At 39.8% G+C, this 15,227-nt stretch overlaps 1 protein-coding gene across 1 annotated transcript; it reads left to right on the top strand.

Moving 5' to 3' along the window:
- The first annotated feature begins 9,638 nt into the window (after positions 1 to 9,638).
- On the top strand, positions 9,639 to 12,998 carry pex11a (peroxisomal biogenesis factor 11 alpha). Its single transcript, XM_060061273.1, has 3 exons — positions 9,639 to 9,956; positions 10,046 to 10,161; positions 11,716 to 12,998. Exons 1-3 carry the CDS (start codon positions 9,901 to 9,903, stop codon positions 12,282 to 12,284), a joined length of 741 nt encoding a protein of 246 aa, XP_059917256.1. The 5' UTR covers positions 9,639 to 9,900; the 3' UTR covers positions 12,285 to 12,998.
- The last annotated feature ends 2,229 nt before the right edge of the window (positions 12,999 to 15,227 follow it).

The following is a 15,227-nucleotide window of genomic DNA, read 5'->3' on the forward strand; positions in this document are numbered from 1 at the left end:
CTACAAAATAGTACAACATAATAGGCATGGTGGAAGAAGAGGAAAGTGACACATTTTATCAATTATCAACCCATTTTCATCTCTTCCACAGTACTAAGAACAATAAGGCATATATATTTGTTATGATGTCCTTTAACTTTTTTCCTCACTCAAAATGTACCAAGACTTCCTCTGGCTGAGAACGATGTGCGCCCTGTCTCATGACAGTGTCGTCTGGATCTAGACCATATTATTTAGACTGGGGAAAGATGGTAAGACAGAGGTAGAAACCACTGCTTAATATATTCATAAAGCCTTGATGAATGACACACTAGGATATAATAAAAAGCAGGAATGGGAAGAAGGTTATATAAAGTCATCCTAACCAGGAACAGGATGTGGAGTCCCATCCAAGCCACACAGCTGAACAGAGACGGACCTCGGCTCTCCTTGTAAGATTACATATTCTCTGGAGTGGGATGATTTCAGACTCACATGGAATTAAAGCCAATTTGCGAGGTGTAACACAGGGAGTGTGTCCCAGCTGACTGGCATCAGGCCATGGTTCGACTTTCTGTTGGATGGAGGCCCTTCAATACAGTCTAAATTTAATCTTTCATTAACTGAACTAAATATACCTCAGATATAAGGTTGTTACGGGATTTTAAATCTGTAATAAATATCATATAACAAACCAGGTATCTTTGATTAAACAATCTTGATGACAGCAGTTGCTGATTTAAAAAACCCTTTTGTCTCATCAACAGAGGTGTCATTTTGAAAGGTGATCTGGAAAGGTGTGTTTGTCTAAAATACACGTTTTCGATATGTATTTTTTCCGTTGTGTGGTTCTCAAAATGCTTGGGGAATTGTATTTGGATATGAAAAGATTAGCGCTGTGCTGTTAAGAGTGTTGTTGGCGGGTTGCCCAGGCGATAGCTCTGGGAGGCTCAGGGGGAATGAGGCACTACGTTGCCTCCTACACAACACAGCCCCTGGCGAGACGCCTCCCTGCACAACACATTGAAATGTACCGAGACATCAATACCCACGCGGATACCAGCGAGGCGGTTAGGGAGGTCATATTCCCTGCAGACCGGAATAAACTTTCCCCGAAGTCTGATAAGTAAATTAGTGAATAATAAGTGGAATGGGTTCTTGCTCCTGTCTTGTTTTATATGAGCACCTGACTGCTCTGCCACTCCCAAAGGCATCCTGCACAAAGCTAATGTGATGATAGCAACACGTTCACCCCGACAGCCCAGTCACATGCCACAAGAAGCCTCTTCCTCCATGCAGTGACCTGGTTCAGGGAATCGTATTCAGAAAGCCCAGACACCTCTGTCCCAGTGTAATAGGCAGGGGGTTTCCGGCAGTACCCTACCTTAGATTCGACTCTATGTCAGTATAAACTAAGATCTCCAGATATAAACTAAAATAGAAACTTAATCCAGACCGCCATTCCTCTGCGGTGTCATGAGGCATATTTCTCCATATTTTTTCCCAAAAATAAATGTAACGTGTGGTTTCAAAAGGAGGCGTTGAAACCAGCAGGAACGCATGTCTTATCCTGAGAGGCGTGTTGTTCTAAAGCCTTGGGTTGTTAGCAGTGATAACATGCTGCACAGTGTCAACTAAGAAACAGCTTTTGGGGCCGCTGTTTGCTTCAGCCGGCTATTTCGCCTGCTCATAATTGATTCCGAAAAATGTATTCTCAATCTTCCTCTGTATTCCCATTGGGCACAGGCTCATAACGTTTTCCGACTGTTTTGTGATACTCTTTTTATTGTTTGTTGATTGACAAAAATAAATGAATTGAGCCGTTGAGGAAACTGCCCAAACATTTTTCATTATTCATGGTCGGGGGAGTTTTTGAATTTGCTCGAAGTTATCCGCTGAACTTGTCCCTCAATATTGATTCATACCGGTCAGCTGACAGACTGACAGCTTGTGTGGTTGACTTCTGTGGCTGGCAGCACCTGGAGAATTAATTTTGGTTTAATTCTCTCTTCAGGAATATGGAAATGTGAGAGATGAATTAAATTAGCCGTTGGAAAGATATGCACAGGATTGATGTGCTTTTCGTTGTTCGGTGTTAGTGAAACAAAGCAATTAACAACTCAAAAGTTTGCAAACAAATGAAAAAGTATTGCTCTCAAACTTCAAGCAATGCGGCTTTTAATGAGTTGTTAAAAAAAAACAGCAAGAAGAAGATGAGCATATGACCAGCTTTACTTGTGTGTCCCATCAGATTTTAGCCTCAAACTATTGATATTTCTTCTTTGAAACATTGTACATGGTAAAGTACAGATTTATAATTCATCACATCGATGCCAACAGCATGAGCTGTGGTTCAAAGGTGTCTTTAGAATACTCTCTGGTGGATCTCATCTTAGCAGAATGATGAAAACCAGTAACACCTGGGGTTTTAGTGGTGTTTCTTGAACACTAACCCCCATGTCCAGCATGCCAGCCTATCCTATCAGACTCTACTATCAGAACAAGTCTGTCCACACATAGGCCTCCTCTAGTGGTTTTCAATATTGTTTGATGCAACCCAAATTCATGACAGAAGCTTGCAAGGGATTTAAGTCGGCTGCTATCTACTCTGCCAGGCATAAATTCATTTGTTTCCAAATCCCCCATTATCACTCCTTCCTTTTCCAGAGGTAGGCTGCACTCTTATATTCCACCTCCAATAGTTCATACAATTCATTTTGTATTGGTGGTCCATAGCACACAGCGACTGCAATGGCCTCCTTTGTTTTGGGAAGCAGTTACTCAACCCACACTATCTCCTCTGAATGGTGTTGGAGCTCGGACTGGAGGCTGAACAGAATGTACCGCTATTCCAGTTTACTTACCTTTGATATCGGATGTCGCAGCAGTGTTCCGGTAGAACAATTCAGAAAAAAACGATATGCGCTTTAGCAAATATCAGTGTGAGGGAGTGTGTGTGTGTGTGGGTGATGGCTGTTTTAAGCAGGCGTTGAGTCGGACTGATTGGACTCTCGGACTGGGTAAGGCTGCACAACGTGCAGAGGTTCAACCAGCCGTCAATGCACACACTCAGGGAGGTCTCCTGCATGGCAGCATGGAGCACCAGCGCCATGTATCATTAACCACCAACTTCTACAATAAAACGGCTTTCAACATCACCCCCCTGCGTGCTTTCTCTTGAGGAGTCCAAAAGAAAACAACCCAGGTGGGGTGTAGCAACAGACCTTGTTAGACACATAGCTAGCCAGGTTACCCATCATTCACAATAGCATCTTTTCCAGAAATAGAGGATGGAAACCACTGTGTGTATGACTGTTTGTGTTAATAAACAGCTTTCATTACGGTTGATGTACGGAGCAGCCATCATGGGTCTTGGGGTTGTGAGATTCTTCCAACTCTGAGTCGAAAATCCGACTTAAGGAGTTGTTCATGTGGTCGTTTCTGACTGGGAACTCGGAAATGACCACTTCCAAGGTCAAACGAAACAACCAATCAATTTCTTTAAATACACTTTCCTGCAGTGGGCCCCTCTGAAGATTGTCCCAGCTGGGGCCCTAGTTCTGCAGCCTCGATTTAATTATGCAACCAAGTCCCTGATTGCAGCCTCCATTGTTCTGAGGCAAGGAATATGATATCCTCCAACCTTGGCACCAGACTCCTTGCCTACAGATGCAGAAAGTGCAGTCCTCCGCACCAACATCCATATCACATCACTCAGTGCTTCGTCTTCATTGGCTGCTAGATGACAATATATCCCTCTCTCGTCCATTGCATACTGAAAGTCCAGCCAAATCAAAAGGTGGAGCCTTGATATTTACACATTTGACGTGAACTGATTTGCTACATAATCAAATGCCTTAGAGTTTATTCGTACCGTCTCTGCAGATTGGACGCGGGCACCATACAAAATACGGCGTGAGCATGCTCAATAGCTGAGGTAGCTCATCCTCAGCAGGTAGCTTGTTTTGGCTCCATAGTGGGGCAGAGATGTATGTCTCCGGAAGGCACAGGCTGAGTGACAGACAGCCGGGTCACGTTAAGAGCTCTGACCTTCCACCTTATCTCAACGGCGAAATGCAATAGGTGACACTGTCTTTTGATGTTAGGGGATATTAAAGCACCCTTTTTTTGCCACCAGCTGTGATTGTGATCAGCCATTACAAGCCATTTCATATTCTGCCCAGCACTAAGACATATAGAAGTCATAGGGCAGTGCTATGATGTTTGCTTCAAAGATCAGTCGAACATCCTGTCCAGTGGAATGTACCCACTGCTAGTATTCTATTTGCTTACACTTGGTGTCCGACTTGGAATTCCAGGGCAGAAATTTGGATTGCAGCTCAGATCTCCGGGTTGTCCACCTTGTTGTAGCTGACAGCATCAAACATAGATTAAGAGTGAAATTATTTGTTGAAGTGTTCGTTGAAGTTATATCACACTTTGATTCGTAATATTGCAATATGTGTTTGTAGGATTTAAATTATGTGTATTATATTTTATTATATCGTTGTACCAATGGGTTCAGAGTGATTTTTAACACAAAACATAGATTCAGCATTAAACATAGATTCAGCATTAATCTTTGGATCGATAATCACTGTTGATGATTGTCGCTTCAACTCCACGTGGATCAATAAGACTTTAATAAAAACAACTAATTGAAATCGGTGGAGAAATGTACATGTTACGGGGCTTTTTTTCCAGAAAAGAAAAATCTGCCCTGTTTACTTGTATTTGTTAACAGGCCAGTCTTGGCCTTTTCAATATGGTGGGGACGTTTCTGTATCGCAGCAATGGGCCAAGCAGTCAATGCGGCGTCTATGAATATATGTATTTCTATGGCAATCCCTGCTTGTGCGATGGGGGATCACCATGCCCTTTGCACTTGCTCCTGTTGAACCCTACGTGGCTGTTTTCTCTAAAACCTGCACATTTTTTGAAACTCATAGGCGGAAGATCGCCTGCTTAAACAGGGGGAGTTTTCTGGCCGTTTAATTGCTGCTGCGTTGTAGTCACCTGGGGCATCCCAAAACCAGTCCCTCATCTCTTTACAAAGCAATAGACGTTTACAAATGTGCTGTTAGCATATAGTCTCACAGCACACAGGCCTTGTATAATTACTCTACACAAAGGATCTTCAGGTAAATAAAATGCCTCTGGCTGTCACTGAGTAAATGGTTGAGGCAAAATCTCTTTATATGCGCAGGATATAAGGACGGTTAACTGGCCAACTTTTAAATTAATTGACAGTGATTTCCAAAGGGAAAAGACAACAGCCAAAACTGTTTTAAAATATATTATTCCAATTGACTGCTTTGTTCAAATGACTGCTTTGTTGCAGTGCAGTGACCGCTTTGTTGTGATTTTATCAGTAATTTCTCTCTATTCATGTGCACTTTTTTTTTAAGATGAGCGCCTCACAATATGTACGATCTGCTATATAATGCATTTAAATATAATAATAATATAATATTGATGATACAAATAGATTTAAGACTTTCAAATTATTTCTGTAAGGTGGTCCAAAAACTTGATTATAAACCATAGCATCTAATGTAATAATTATGTTAGGTCCATTAAATGGTTTTAAGTAATTACACGACTTGACATAGTGGGGGTAAATGGTGCAGTGGCCGGGGGGATCAATCCCCAGCTGAAAGTTTCTGTGTTTAAAGCTTTCCGATGTCCACAGCCTAACCGAGGCATCCTTGTAAAAGCATACAAAACATGCTCCTTAATGATAAGACCTCTAAAATCACAGTTACTTGTTTTGGATAAAAGCTAAATATTAACAAGTTTAGTATTGGCACGGACTTGTCATTGTACTTGGCATAAATGACAATTCTGTGGGAGAGTCAATTGACTTTAACTTTGATAGGAGGTCAAGTATTGTTTCAATAAATGTAGACATAAAGACCTGCTTTGCTGCTAGCTCTCTCTGTCTCCTACTCAATATAATTATTGAACAAAAAGAGCAACAAAAAAATGAACTACATTAAACTTATACCAAAAGCGACAAATACGTCAACCTATCAGCACAAAAAAAAGCCTTTCGCAATTCATAGACCCAAGAAATTTACAAGAACAGCCCTGAACACAAACATGAAGAAATACAGCAATACAAGATAGAAATGATTACTTATGGCTTTGACGAATTGGTTTCATAAGGAACCACTGTGGGAGCCTTCTCTGAGCTGCACGTTTGCTCAAGGTTATGAAAGGTTGGCGATAGGAGGGGGGGGGGGGGGGGGCGCCCTTGGGCCCCCTTTCACTTGGATCAGTAGGGGGTCACTTATTTCTGTCTTTGCTACTGCAGATTTATACGGGAGAAAAAAATAATATTTTGGTTTTATTTATTTGTGGATCTGAGCTGCTGCTGTTGGCTTTGTGATTTTAGACAGCTCTGCCCACACAGTGGCTTGAGAGAGCAACAGATGAGGAGAGTCGTCCTCAACAGGGGGGCTGATAAACAGTGTCATTGTTAGATATTTAGGACATGCTTCGGATTAAAGCGTCTGCTAAATGCCCTAAATGTAGTGTAAATATTCATTAATTTACGAATCGATTTCAATGCAGAATAACGTGGAATTGGCCATGGCGTTCACCCCTATTAAACCAAACCTAACAGCCTACATAGAATCCCAAAACCGAAAAATAACATCCATGCCTTCAAACACAAATAGACTGGTGGTCAAAGTACTCAACCAATTATTTTTCTTATTTCTTGCCTCACTTCAAAAATTGTGAGTGAGGCATAGCTAGCTTGAATCAGTTAGCTAGAAGTAATACCATGAACAAGGTTTTATTCAACTTGACTAGGTTTAAATGGCATTGTTTGAATATTCATATGTAATTTAATGTTGCCAAATAAATGAAAGATTACTCAGAAATGTTGATCAAAATATTTAATGTATATATATATTTTATTTAATTATGAATAAAATAAAAATATATTATCTATAGGGCATATATAAAATGTATAGTTTTATAATGTATAGATCATTTTATGCCATTATATATATATATATATATATATATATATATATTGGGGCATTGTTGTATTGTATGAATGTGCAGCCTAGCCTATGGGTTGTATCATGTGTGATTGCTGTATGTTTGCTCTATTAACTGACGCTTTGTGCGGTGCGCAGTAGCCTAACTGAAAGAAACCAGCAGGGCTGAACCTTTCATGGATCAGTGGAGCAAATGCAACAAGCGCTGTTGTAACCCTTTGTGTCTTAACAACTCTTCATTTGCTCATTCTACATTTCATTGACGTATACTGGTTTGTGTGGCATAATGTGTAATAAAAACATCTTATTTCTGAGTATTCATGAATTTGACTAATTAAGCCCAGAAAGAAGGTTCTACATCCTCTGGGCTGATCCCCCATCCCGTCCCTACTTGGCTCGTCTGAGAGGACTCGTGGTCTGGACTGTTTGCGTCGATGGAGCTTCACAGATTTGTTTTGGCCTTAAACCATCGGCTGATTTACAAATGCGTCGCTGTATCTTACAATCATTCCCATGGCATGGTGATGAAATAATCCTTGCTTTGTACATGGGAGCATCACAATATTTGTGATATGCTATAATATGCAACGAAATGTAAGATAGGCCTATATGTGGCGCACAACAGAAATATAATACAATAAAGACTTTCAAATTCCCGAAACTTGAGTTAAAAGAACAACATCTAAAGTAATAAATTAAGTATAATCATAATATAATGAGTTGGAGATTCAATGCCAGTGCAATCAGGGGCGCCGCTAGGGATTTTGGGCCCCATGAAAATAATCTTTACTTATTGTCATTATTTTTTCTGTATTATAATTTCATCATCATTAGGGGCCTCTCTGGGCCCCCCTCCATCATGGGCCCCTAGAATCTGTCTCCTTTACCCCCCCTTTTCGGCGCCCCTGAGTGCAATGATACTCTGTTGACTCCAGAGCACATAATTCTTTGAACAAAGTGACACTGAACACACACATACACACACATTCCTAAATTAACACAGGCTCTCACCATCCATCCAAATTCCAAAAGTTAATTAACAAGTAGTTCATGGCGGTGGACAGCAGCTCAGCACCCACTTATTCAGTCCAGATTACTCATTATTTTAATCTCAAATTCAGTGTCAACAAAATTAGAGTAGATCGGATCCTATGAATATAGATTATTTACCTAACAAGACAAACAACAATGAGAAGGATTTCATAGCTACTGATGCTAGCTATTTATGTGATTAGAAACCCATTCTGCAAAGAATATATCGACCGCTGAGAAATCTTTTCTCAGATGATCCTGAGAAAATATTTCAGATGAATCAGAGGAGATCAAAGCATACAAAAGAGCTCCTATCCTCAAGGTATAGAAATGATGACCATACAAGGGCAAATGCTACGGCTATCCAAAAGCACCCTTACTCAAGTAGCACAAGCCAAATAAATGTCCTTTAAGATGATCCTTTTATAAGTGCAGTGCGGGCCGCTGGTACCTAGGGGCAGGGCTGGACTCGGCCCACCAAAGATGCGTCTTGCCCGCCCAGTCTAGAAAGAAAATTGTTCAGCCAATGGAAAATAGCATAGAAAATACCAGTAGCGCTGGCTGCCAGCCTACAGCCCTTCTCCAAATTCACCCCCACCGCGCGTCCCTCCTCTCATCTGGGCCAGGCTCAGACACGCAGAGCTCTGAGGGAGACCTTCCCAGCTGCACTCAAAGTCTCTCGGGCATGCTGCTGTTGCAAGGACGAACAGAAAAATCTTGGAGAAGTACGCAACATAAGTTTAGTTCATGTTGTGGAGAGATCAATCCATTGTCAGTGTGGCTTGGTTGTTTTCGATATAGGTTAAAACACATGTTTGATTTGCATAATGCTTCAAGGAGCGTTAAGCTAATTTGTATAAAACAAAAAAGTTCGTTTTTACAAAGTTGGAACAAAATTGCTGCCAGGTATCATTTTTCCAGGCTTTTGTGTGTTATGGCAAAGGATTTGAACCAGCAACCTATTTGATCTGGTTTGTGTGTCTGCAGGCTACTAGTCTGCTTCTGTGACCTCTGGGCTACCTGCTCACCAATTGATGAAAGGCCCAATTGCTTGACAGCCGGTATTACTGCTTGCATCTATATCAAAAACTGCTCATCCAATCAAGTCCATGCTGCCCCTCCTTGGTTCTCAACATTACACCAAGTGTGAAGGCGATCAGATGATGTTGTTGAGTGTTTGGAGGACATACATTAATTGCATACATACAGAGACTCCTTCTATTTTAGTTCAGTTTCAGTTAAATATTTATTAGGTATTAGATTTGAACAGAATGAAATATCTATAATAGAATCGTCTTGAGTTATTTTACTATAATGGACAAAATACATTTTCAATATTTTGACAAAGTTATATGTTTTAATTTATTCTGAATCATCAATATAATAAATAACAAAGATGAAAGAATGTAAATAATAATTCCCATTATTATTTTTATTATTATTAATAATAATAATAATAATAATAATAATAATAATAATAATAATAATAATAATAATAATAATAATAATATTTAACATTAAAGCATTATATAGTCATTAGTCATGACTCATTATTAGTATAGAAGTCTGAGTATTTTCTCTTTCTTTTTCTAGGTAACACATCCTGTTATTTTTGGTCCGCTTGCAAAACTGTCCGGACAGAAACATCCAGGGCAGCATAGTAGGGAGTGTAGTTACTATCTACTTATGGGTTTAGTGGGTTATCGTACCTGTTGTCTATAACTCATTCCGACACGGAAAAGACGCTACAACCAGTTTAGGAGCGTTATTGCTTGATAGACGTTTAACATTTGGCAATAATTAAAGGCAGTGTTGCGTTAAGTTATTAAAGCTAACTGGATAGCTGATCTAGAACAAATTGTTCAAATCTGATCCAATGGACACGTTTGTGAAAATCTCGAATCAAAGTCAAGGACGTGATAGGATTTTCAGGTAATACATTCTGTACAATCATTGAGTAAGTAAATAATAATGAATGAACTTTGCGAATGCGGGCTAAAAACACGATGTTTTGTTTTCAGGGCGACCCAATATGCTTGTGCTCTGTTGAAATACTTACTCCGAAACAGTTCAGAAAGGAAGAAACTCCTTGCAAAACTGCAAAGTCTGGAGTCGAGCATGAGCAGTGGGAGAAAATGTAAGTCTACACTTGAAATGCTCCATTTATTCTGTATAATTATGCACATCTGTTCTGCAGGATCCACGTACTAAACAATGCAACGTTCATGCCTTCACCCTAACCAAGATCTTGAAGTATAAGTAGACACCACTCTGCACATTTTGATGCCTTACAAATGTTATTTATTAGAATATAGGCTATGACATGCCACATATAGCTTGTTATGTTACAACGTGCAGTTAGTTAAGACAATCCGACTACACCACGCCCACCTCACTTCACACTTGTTGTTTGATAACTGTTATGGTGTTTCAAAGTTTAGGTTATGTGTGTGTATGTAGCAATATATTGGCCAATATTCAAAAACATCTTTTGCAAGTTTGCTGAAAATAACAGTAGTGCTAGTTAACAGTATTGTGAAGTTACAGAAATGACAATGCGCTGGAGAGGTAACATTCCAACAGCCAACCTCTCTACATATCTAATGTGAAAAAGCACACATTGGAAAGGAATATTTTAAGAGAAAAACCAAAACTGTAGATACTAGATACATGAGTAGATACCAACCCATGCACATACATTTTTTACTACTTCACACAAGTGCATGCATGGTGTGTTGGTGGATATTTTGGGAATTGGTTTTAATTACGTGTCCACATTACTGACTCACAGATAACCTGAATACCTGACAGTAGAATATGGGCCTCTATATCAAAATCGGTTCAAAAAGGGTAGGGTGACAGAATCCGGCATTGGTTTTTCACCATCAATGTTTAATGGGTGTAAGAAGTATAATGTGTCTGTGCTGCTGGCTTTGTACCATAAATACAGCCATATTAAAAAACAAACTCAGCTTGAGAGATACAATCAAGGCCGCTAATGTGAGACACGATGCTTTATCAGTGAAAGCCGCCCTCGGTGCTGATGGTATGCGGACATCATGTGTAATGACTGTGAAGAAGACTATATATATATATATTTATATGATGGCATATAATGATATTTACATTATAAAACTATGCATTTTATCTATTCCCTAATAGATAGTATATATTTATTTTATTTAAAAAATATATACATATAAATATTTTGATCAACAACTGTGAAGTTGACAGCGCTTTATATCTTCGAGACAGGGTGGTTAAATATTTAAATGCAGATTTAATGCTATGTATTTTTGCCACACCAACACTTAAAATTCCTTTTGGGGATTTATCATAAACCAAGCATCAGGAACAGATAAGAGATGTTTTAAGTCCAAGGTCAAGGCACTTCTTGAAGTTTTTTCAAAAATAAAATAAGATTTGGCACCTGCTTGTGAAATATCCATATGCGCCTTAACTTCTTGGCAAGAGTGATATGGGATATGACGATAGTATGTTATTGGCCCATTCTCATCATGCACCTAAGATTGTATTTAACTGTTAGTGTTCCACGTGAAGCAGGGCTGAGAACAATCATCGTAGATTAGACTTTCAACAAGTGCAACAAAGTCCCTTTTGAAGATGTTAGGATGTTCATGGATATCACAAGGTAAAAGTGAATGTTGTTTGCTGATGTTTTCCCTGCCAGTGCTCAGACTGGGGAACACTGTGAGCGCCATCGAGACGGCAAAGAGAACCATCCATCTGGCCGACCCCGTGCTCAACCTGTGCCTGACCATAGCCAACATCAACCGTGCTCTCTACTTCCTCTGCGACAACGTGCTCTGGGCCAGAAGCCTGGGCCTGGTCCGAGACATCGACGCCGAGCGCTGGAGCCGGAACGCCTCGCGCTTCTACTTTGTGACGCTGGTGCTGAACCTGACCAGGGATGTTTACGAGACCTCCCAGATGATGGCGCAGAGGGCGAGAGATAAGCACATGCAGGAGAGAATGCGGCAGCACCTCAACCAGAGTCCTGAGGTGGCAGAGGTTCTCGTCCCCCAGCTGGACGCCTTTCTCTTCCTCCTCCAGGAGAGCTTCAGGGACAATCCTGCTGTTGCCTTGGATACGCTGAAAAATATTTGCGACCTGTTCATTCCAATGAACCACTTGGGCATATACAAAACGAATGGCGGAGTGGTTGGGTTCTGTGGGCTGGTGTCATCTCTGTTAGGGATCGTAACACTGCTGAAGCCTAGCCTAAAAATCAAGCCGTGATGATGGCTAAGGACACTTTTTGATTATGTGCAGATATGGATGATAATACCATTTTGAGTGTTGAAGGCCAGGATGTAATTTATAGGATACGCAACATTCTTGCAAAGTTCTTTTATGATGGTTGTGAGTGAATGTTAATGTTTGTTAGGCTTTACAGCACTTTGTAATGCAGCCTATAATTTGTTTGTATGTTTAATACACTGGAGAGGCGCAACTTGCTCATAACTCAATATCATAAGTGAAATATTGATGTAGGTCTCCCCATCTACAATGTGTTGCATTTATTCATAAATAACTCCCCAATGTTCTGCATTTATCAATATGTAGGAGTTTAACCTTAAATAGTTTAGGGCACACACTAAAGTTCGATGTTGCAATTTAATGGTGTTCCTCTGCACTTTTTTATGATGATGATTTTCACAAAATTCATGAATTGTGTTCATTGTATCCCAACAGGAGGAAGTACCACATTTATTGGGTCATTTAAAGAATTGACTACCTCACATTTTGTTTAATGCCTTGTCACACGTTCATATGAACAGATTAAAAACATGAATGAGAAGAGGGTAATTGATTGCACTGCTGATCATGATGTAATCTATGTGCTCTCAAGCCTGATCTATGCAAATTGTGTTGCTCGAATAGAAAGCCTTAATAGATTTGTAATAAGTATGAAGTACATCTTGAATTAAATTATTAATACATTGCTGTGAACTCGTTTTCTTGTGATTGCATGTTTAATTAGTTACTTTTGTTCATGCTATGTATTATTTAGACATAAACGTCCAACTTAATAGTAAAAAAAATACTGCTTTATATTGTTACAGGTGTGTTAGATATACTTGTAGTGCAGATTACTGGCTCATGTGTTCTTCCAACAGAGTAAAGTTCATTCTGTTTTTAACTACAGTTCAAAGAGCACATTGGGCAAAGCCTTAGTTTTACAATAATTTAAAGGGATCTGAGGTGTAACTAAAAAGGGTCATTTTTTAAATTGTTTAAACAAGTACATAATGTTTACTTGTTAATAATATTGACTTGTTCACCCAAAACTGGTTTAGAAGCTTGGAACTGGGAAAACCACCAACTTGCAAGCACTGTTCTGCTTACAATAACAACTATGCAACCTACAGGTAGATTGTTGGCAAATTTGCTAGATGGACAATGACAATTTAGATGTTAGTTGGCTTCAATTTCCTTATTTAAAGGATTAAGGATTTTATTTTAATATAACCTGCCAGCATAACTTTATCTTGGAAAACAAATTTCAGCGGAACTGAAACAAAATGGGAGTGAAGGTCAATGTAGGCTATATGTAATACGTATCCATTCTTTGTGGTAGGATTCCCCAACCATGTTTGTAGTCAACATTAAAGAAATGTTTTTTAGCATCGCAAATTAACTCATTGATGTTGGGGCACAGCCATCATGGAGTTACAAACAACCATGGCACAAGGGTAGCTCAAATCACCAGTGGCAGCTCAAGCCTCAATTGGGTCCGAAACAAAATTTGATTTTGGGCCCCCCACCACCTCGGCATGGCATTGACTATTGTCAATGCTTGATCATTCACAAATCTAATGGTCGTCCATACATGTCCATTATCACTTATTGTATTTTGAAGCTGTGTTGCTCCCATTACCCAACGTTAACCTACCCAACGTTTTACCCTCCTATGGTTTTCAACCTGAAAAGGCAATGGTGTGGTCTGGTATTAATTAGCACTTACAAATTCTATGTTATACAGTTCTAAGTAGTACTGAACATAAACATGTCAACCACTTTAGGAGTTTTCCGTTGTAAAAAAATAAGTTTGCTACTTTTCTGTCTACATGAGCGGATGGTAACCCTAGTTAGTCAGACGGACTGTGCTTGCATCAAAATGCCAAAAAGTTGACGTCCAAAACAGGAGCTACACTGAGCACAAAAGTGTTACGTCGTGAAGTGGCGCGTCACCTTGCGTTGCATCGTGTAGAATCATGTTGCATCATGTCGCGTTGTATAGCGTAGTCTATGACCTGCTCCACCAGCCGTTTGTGGTGCAACATTGGCACGTTGGGACCAACAAGAGCAACACGTCTGGTCACTGCAAATATTTATCTTTTTTGCCAGCATTGCCCATGCTTATTCAATGATGACCTTGACTTAATATATCACAAAAAAAACATTTCAAGCTCTCTTGGGGGCCCCCCGGTGGCCATGGGGGCCCTTAGCTGCCGAAGCCGTCCGGCCACCGGCCAGACAGCCGCCGAAGCTTTGGCGGAAGTCCAGCGGGGGTTAGCTCGGCGGCAGTCCGGCAGCTCAGCTCCGGGAGTACAATCCCTTTCTCCTCCTCCGGACTGCTCTGATTGAAGGGGAGTAGGGAAGTGGGAGGTAATATTCAACTGTGTCGCTCGTTTGGTAACTGTAGGCAAAGGTACTTTCAGAAATGCATATCTCACTCAAAAAATCATGTACAGACTTTTTTCAAAGTTTGTATGTCCCCTTTAAGGCAATTAGAGCAAAAAACAACAAAAAAGAAAGAACACATTAATGTGCTGGCTGCTGTCATATTGTAAAAAATTAAGATTGCCTAAGTTGTCCATTCAAACAGACAGGTCTTGGTCTATATCATCTTTTTAAATTGTAATCCATGGGCAAATCATCTATTATATTTTTTATTTTACCTCGTTTCCAAGCGTTGGCGGCTACCAATTTAAAATAAGAATAGAAAACATTGTTTCTGACCTTTTCAAACAGTATACTTATTATTCTATTGCTATTTATACTTCTATAAGGTGGTATCAGATATATTTGTCAATGTCGAATACTACACTCCAATAATATAAACATCCTATTGGATTGAATTTAAAAGTAAAAAATAATAATTGTAATTTTGTTGTTTCAAGCTTAACATGTCCAGATGTTTACCCTCTCATTGTTTGTTATTGAAAGTGAAAGTAA

This window comes from Gadus macrocephalus, chromosome 9 (genome assembly GCF_031168955.1).
Source record: "Gadus macrocephalus chromosome 9, ASM3116895v1".
Taxonomy (NCBI): Eukaryota; Metazoa; Chordata; class Actinopteri; order Gadiformes; family Gadidae; genus Gadus; species Gadus macrocephalus.

Coding starts and splice junctions, on each gene's coding strand:
- pex11a (XM_060061273.1), top strand. CDS start 9,901: ATGGACACGTTTGTGAAAATCTCGAATCAAAGTCAAGGACGTGATAGG. Junction 9,957..10,045: donor GGACGTGATAGGATTTTCAG/GTAATACATTCT, acceptor TTTTGTTTTCAG/GGCGACCCAATATGCTTGTG. Junction 10,162..11,715: donor CATGAGCAGTGGGAGAAAAT/GTAAGTCTACAC, acceptor TTTCCCTGCCAG/TGCTCAGACTGGGGAACACT.